This window comes from Chaetura pelagica, unplaced genomic scaffold (genome assembly GCF_000747805.2).
Source record: "Chaetura pelagica isolate M959 unplaced genomic scaffold, ChaPel_1.0 scaffold405, whole genome shotgun sequence".
NCBI lineage: Eukaryota > Metazoa > Chordata > Aves > Apodiformes > Apodidae > Chaetura > Chaetura pelagica.
This window is the reverse complement of record NW_009953489.1, coordinates 5,692,909-5,698,502: the sequence shown is the minus strand read 5'-3', so window position 1 is coordinate 5,698,502 and position 5,594 is coordinate 5,692,909. Positions and strand designations below refer to the sequence as shown.

Below are 5,594 nucleotides of genomic sequence, written 5' to 3'. Positions count from 1 at the left end.
GGAGGTGCAAGGTGAGTCGGGTGGCTCCAGAGATGGGGAGACCTGTGGAAGTGGCTGAAGGTGCCATGACCTTTCTCCATGCATGGTCCTGTTGGACCCAAGGGCTCTCAGCCATTGCCTGCTGCCTTGGTTGTCCTGGAAGGGATGCTGCTATCTGGGGTAGCTCTACCCGCCCCCAGTGCTCCCAGTTGGCTGCAGCTGGTATTCACTCCAGCAGCCCAACTGCTCTAGTTGCACCTGCTCACACTTCCTTCACCCTCCCACTGCCACCATCCACCCTGATGGTGTTTGTATTTCCTCTTGCATATGGCCAAGGGAGTTGCTACAGCATCACCTCCCCACTGCTGTGTCCCTCTACCTGCAGCTCTGCCGAGGGCCCAGGGCAGCAGAAAAGCCCTGAGGAAAGTTTCTGTCATCAAGGCTGGAGAGATGGTTTTGGAGTGTGGGGCCATGGCCATGGGGACACCACCACCCACGGTGACGTGGATCAAGGATGGGCAGCCCGTGGCTGGCAGGGATGGGTTCCTGCTTCTGGAGCAGGGGAGGAGATTGTGCATCCCCAAGGCAGAGGTGGCCCATGCAGGACACTACACTTGCCTGGTGGCAACCACGACAGGGCAGGAGCAGAGGGAGTTTGAAGTCACAGTGCATGGTAGGTGTGTGGGACAGGGCTGGGGATTGGATGCAGGCAGGGTCAGGAGGGTGGTGGTGTCACACAGTATGTGTGTGGAAAACATGATGTGGAGGTCCTAGGCAACCAACACATAGAAGATCTTGAGTCAGAAAGGGGATGGTCCAGGCGTAGCTGTAGAACTGGCTCTATTTGGCAGGAGTTCCTTTCCAGGGTCATCAAGCAGACCAGCTCACATTTCATAAAGTTATCTTCTTCCCAAGGAAAACCTTGGGGGAAATCTCATGGATCAAGGTACCAAGCACCTCAGCTGGAAAAAGCCTGAGGTGGCTCAGGTTGTGAGGCCATCTTGGTGTCACATGTGTAAGGATGGGCTTGGGCACAGGGGTAGATGGCACACACTTGCTGTAAGTCCCCTGTCCCATAACATCTTCAAAGTCAACAATGTCAGGTGAAGCTCATGGCCTTTCTGAGCTTGTGTCCTCAAGCTGCACAAGCAAGAGGGTGGGAACAACCTGGATTGACTCGGTTTGTCTTGCTGCTCTGGTGTCTTGGTGGTTGCTTTGCAAATGCATGTCCCCCCTTTTCTGCACCCCTAGTTCCTCCTGAGTTTATTCAAGGATCGGGATCAACAACCAACATCAGTGTGTCTCTGCATGGAACCCTGACACTGACCTGTGAGGCCACTGGTGTTCCCCTGCCCACGGTCACCTGGTTCTGGGATGGCTCTCCTGTCACCCCCAGTGAGCACACCCACGTGCTTTCAGGTCAGGGACCAGATGTGGATGCTGTGAGAAATGGGAGCTTTGGGGACGTGTTCTGCTCCAGCCCTGATGGGTGTAAATGTGGCAGAGCTCCAGGCCTGCAGGAGCACTGCTGGGATGGGCTGGTGTCTGGATCAGGACCCTGAGACCTCTCTGCTTGATGTTTCCAGGGGGCTGGGTGCTGAGGCTCAGCCGTGCACGAGCTCAGGATGAAGGCCACTATTCCTGCCTGGCCAGCAACATAGCTGGGGAAGCCAGGAGACATTTCTACGTGGAGGTCCTAGGTAAGGAGGGCTCCTCTGTCTGATGCAGGATTCTTGGTGGGATTTCAGAGCTGTACCCCAGCAGGGACAGTCAGGACTTAAGATTGGGCACGGTGGGAGCTGCAGTGCTGAAGTCCATCATGCATGTGAGCTTGTTGGAGGCTTGGTGAAGCTGGCCAGCTGCTGAGGTCCCTGGTGGCTTGTGTTCCTAGTTCCTCCCCACATTGAGAATGCAGATGAAGATGAGACCACCGAAGTGTCTGAGGGCCACCCTGTCACCTGGTCCTGCCTGGCTGTGGGTGAGTGTCACATGGGGAGCAGAGGTGGTGGGAGCAGGTGGGAGATGGGGCTCAGGGACCTGGGGCTGTTCTTGGGGTGTGGAGCAAACGAGCAGCTCCAGTTGATGACATGAAAACAGCGGAAATTGGCTGAAGAGGTTTTTTGGGATAGTTCCTGGCTTTGCACTTGGGCTGTCCAGGAAGCTCTGGGGAGGGGACGCCCACGCAGGGAGCTTGTTCCACCACGTAAGCTCAAATCTTTCCCAAATGGAGCTCCAATTCCTCTAATCTGGTTTCTTCTTTAGTGATGGGAATAATTAATCACCTCCTACTCAGGACAGTTTTCTTTCTTCTTGCTGGCTCATCCAGCAGCCTCTAAAAACCTGATCCAGATCATGATAACTCTGGATTTGGGCTGGTGTCCCTATTTCCCAGAAAAACTCCAGCACAGTGACCCTGGTCAGGCTGTGCACACAGGGAAGAACTTTGCATTGAGGCCAAAACCTGCTTTCCACCCTGCACAGGCAACCCTCAGCCTAAGATCACCTGGCTGAAGGATGGCCACCCTCTGCCCAGTGGAGACACCTTCTCCATCTCCCCTAATGGCTCCGTGCTCCACATCCCCCAAGTCTCCCTGTCTGATGCTGGCCACTACTCCTGCATGGCCTCCAGCTCTGTGGGGCACCAAACCAAGCACTACCTGCTGGATATTTCAGGTATGAGATGACTTCAGATGGAGATAGTCTCAGGTGTGAGCAGGGAATAAGGACTTAGAGTGCTTTCTTGTTGCCTGCCTCAGGTAGGTGGTGAGGATCTCAGTCCTACAGCCAGCAGCATGGCATGGTGTCCTGGACCTGTAAGAAACCCTTGTGAGACCTCTTGAAGGAACATAAAGGGCTTATCTAGTGTAGGATCCATCTCTGATGGCTTGTGGGAAGGGGAAGAATGTTTCTATGGCCCCTGTGCTTTCAGAGGGCAGGGGCTGGAGCTGGGCTGGAGCTGTGTGTTTCACATCCTGTGGACAAATCCAATCCCCTGAACTTGGCTCATGCTCACTGGTGGGGGGATGAAGCACTGGGAATCCTACATGGGTGCTGATGCTGATCTGCCATGCAAACGTGTCTCTGCAGCCAGTCCCATGTTTGCTAGAGATGACCACTATGCTGCTGCAGAAGAGGTCACAGTGATCATCAACAACCCCATCTCCCTGGTCTGTGAGGCTCTGGAATACCCATCTCCCAACATCACCTGGCTCAAGGATGAGGTTCCCCTCAAAGCATCTCAAAACATCCAGCTGCTCCCTGGTACCATTGTGTTGTCCACATGACTGTGGTGGCCCCTTGCTCCACGCTTGTGGGAGTGGGAATGGGGCCTTTTCTGGGTCTGGTTGTGGTCCAGGGAAGTGGGGTGGTTAGAAGTCCTACAGAACCTGAAGGGCTCATCAGGTGGCTGCTGCTCTTCCATGTGCTGCATCATCTGATAATAGCTAGAGCTTCCTTGGCAGCAGCAGTGGGATAGCACTGGGTTTTACAAGCCTGGAAACTGGGCTTTAAAAGAGCACTAGACCCCCTCAAGTCAGGCTTGCAAGTGACAAACAGGTCCCTAAAGATACCTCCTTATGCTGCATGGGGATAGAGCTATGGCTGTCAGTGGTGACTCTCTCAGGAGTCCCCTTTGCCCAGGTGGCCACGGGCTGCAGATCCTGAATGCCCAAGAAGAGGACTCTGGCAGGTACAGCTGCATCGTGGCCAGTGAAGCTGGGGAGGCTCTGAAGAACTATGCTGTCAAGGTCTTGGGTGAGGGAACTCACTGTGTTCTTCCTCATTCCAGCACCAATCCTACTGCTGTAACTGGGCCAGAGGCCCTTCCTTTCCTTCCTTTCCTGTGCCTTCACCCCAGGGAGCTGCACCTCTTGCAGCAGATGCTTCACCATACACATGCCAGCTTGTGGCCCCAAAAAGCCTCTGGTGTACCCTGGGGATGGCAAAGGGGTCCATCTGGGGGTGTCAGGAGCACCCCAAGATGTTGTCTGTCACTGATCAGGGCAGAGCAAGAGCTCTGGGGACTATTTTCTCATCTTGGCCGTTGTCTCTCCCCACTAGTTCCTCCTTGGATTACCAGAGATGACCCTTTGGGGGAATTTGCCATGAAAGAGGTAAAAGCCAGTGTCAACAGCACAGTGACACTGGAGTGCGAGACCTGGGCTGTGCCTGAGCCAACCATCCAGTGGTACAAGGACAAGCAGGTGAGGTCCTAGCGGCAACCAGGGAGGAGCTGCTGGTCTTGGGGATCATTCCAGGTGGATGGAGTGGAAAGATAGTCCTGACATGGCTGTCTGGGCTTGGTCCCACTCCTGGGTGTGTAATCCTTCTCCTGTCCTTCTGGTTTCTCCCTGGCTTGGGGCTGGGGCCCTGTGCAGCTCCTGGAAACTGCTGGTCACCTCCAGATCCTCAGTGAGGGGCAGGTCCTTCAGATCAAACCAGCTGGTGTCTCAGATTCAGGGCACTATACCTGTGTGGCCACCAACACTGTGGGAGAAGACAACAGGGACTTCATTGTGGATGTCCAAGGTGAGCCTTATGAGGCCAGACAGTGTCCAGAGCAGTGGGTGTCTTGGCAAATGGAGGTGTCCTTAGTGGAGTTCCCTTGTGGGAGCAGAGCAGGGTGAGCAGGAAGAGGGTTGTATCTGCTGGAATAGGGACACCTGCTTGGCCCCTGTCAGGCCTGGGCAGATGCTCTGGTTGCACCTGAGGATGTGAGTCTCCAGTCCCCACCACTGACCGCAGCCTGTCCCCGCAGTGCCACCCCTCTTCCAGCAGCAGACAAGCCCCAAAGAAGCCCTTGACATCTTCTACCGGGAAGAAGACCAGGATGGGGAGGTGACAGAGCACAGGCAGGCTGTCCTGGGCCAGCCCACTGCACTCTACTGTGACACCAGCGCCATCCCACCTCCCCAGCTCACCTGGTACAAGGATGGGAAGCCCCTCTCCCCTGGCCCAGGGGTGCTGATACTGCTGGGTAAGGGCATGGACCCTCCCTGGGGGGCCTGGGGAGGTGTTTCTGCAGCAGCCCTTGTGGCTTGAGGGCGTCTGGAGGAGGTGGGACCCCGTCCCTTTGCTCCTGCCAACACAGTCTGCACCTGTGGGACCTGCAGCGTGACTGGGGCTGCGCAGGGGGGTGCACAGAAAGGCTGGGGAGGGACCCTGGGAGCCATGGTGGAGCCCTCCCCAAGCCCGTGGTGCTGCAGGGGGCCGGGTGCTGCGGATGCCGGCGGTGCGGGAGCAGGACGGGGGCAGGTACACCTGCCAGGCCACCAGTGCTGCCGGCTGGGACCGCCTGCACTACCAGCTGGAGGGGCTGAGTGAGTACAGGGCTGGGGTGGGAGGTGGATGGAGACGGGTGGCAACCCCATAACCACCTACTTTCCAGCCCCACCAGCCATCCATGATGGCGTGGAGGACTTGGCTGAGGAGGTGACAGCCACCGTCAACAGCACCATCCACTTCAAATGTGAAGCCTCTGGGCACCCTTTGCCCACGGTGACCTGGCTCTGGAATGGTGTCCCCATTATGGCTGGCCCACGGCACCAGCTTCTGGAGGGTGGCATGGTCCTTCAGGTTAGTGTGCCCCTGGGCAGGATGGCTGTGCCAGGGAGGGA

General features: G+C 56.6%; 1 protein-coding gene across 1 annotated transcript in view; it reads left to right on the top strand.

Moving 5' to 3' along the window:
• HMCN2 (hemicentin 2) overlaps positions 1-5,594 on the top strand; it is a 35,441-nt gene that overhangs the window by 16,802 nt on the left and 13,045 nt on the right. Inside the window, exons 32-43 of the mRNA XM_009998989.1 lie at positions 365-652; positions 1,231-1,398; positions 1,566-1,679; positions 1,871-1,957; positions 2,461-2,652; positions 3,067-3,240; positions 3,619-3,732; positions 4,039-4,181; positions 4,383-4,506; positions 4,736-4,954; positions 5,184-5,297; positions 5,366-5,553. Coding sequence (XP_009997291.1) covers positions 365-652; positions 1,231-1,398; positions 1,566-1,679; positions 1,871-1,957; positions 2,461-2,652; positions 3,067-3,240; positions 3,619-3,732; positions 4,039-4,181; positions 4,383-4,506; positions 4,736-4,954; positions 5,184-5,297; positions 5,366-5,553 — 1,925 coding nt within the window. The remainder of the gene's footprint in view (positions 1-364; positions 653-1,230; positions 1,399-1,565; positions 1,680-1,870; positions 1,958-2,460; positions 2,653-3,066; positions 3,241-3,618; positions 3,733-4,038; positions 4,182-4,382; positions 4,507-4,735; positions 4,955-5,183; positions 5,298-5,365; positions 5,554-5,594) is intronic.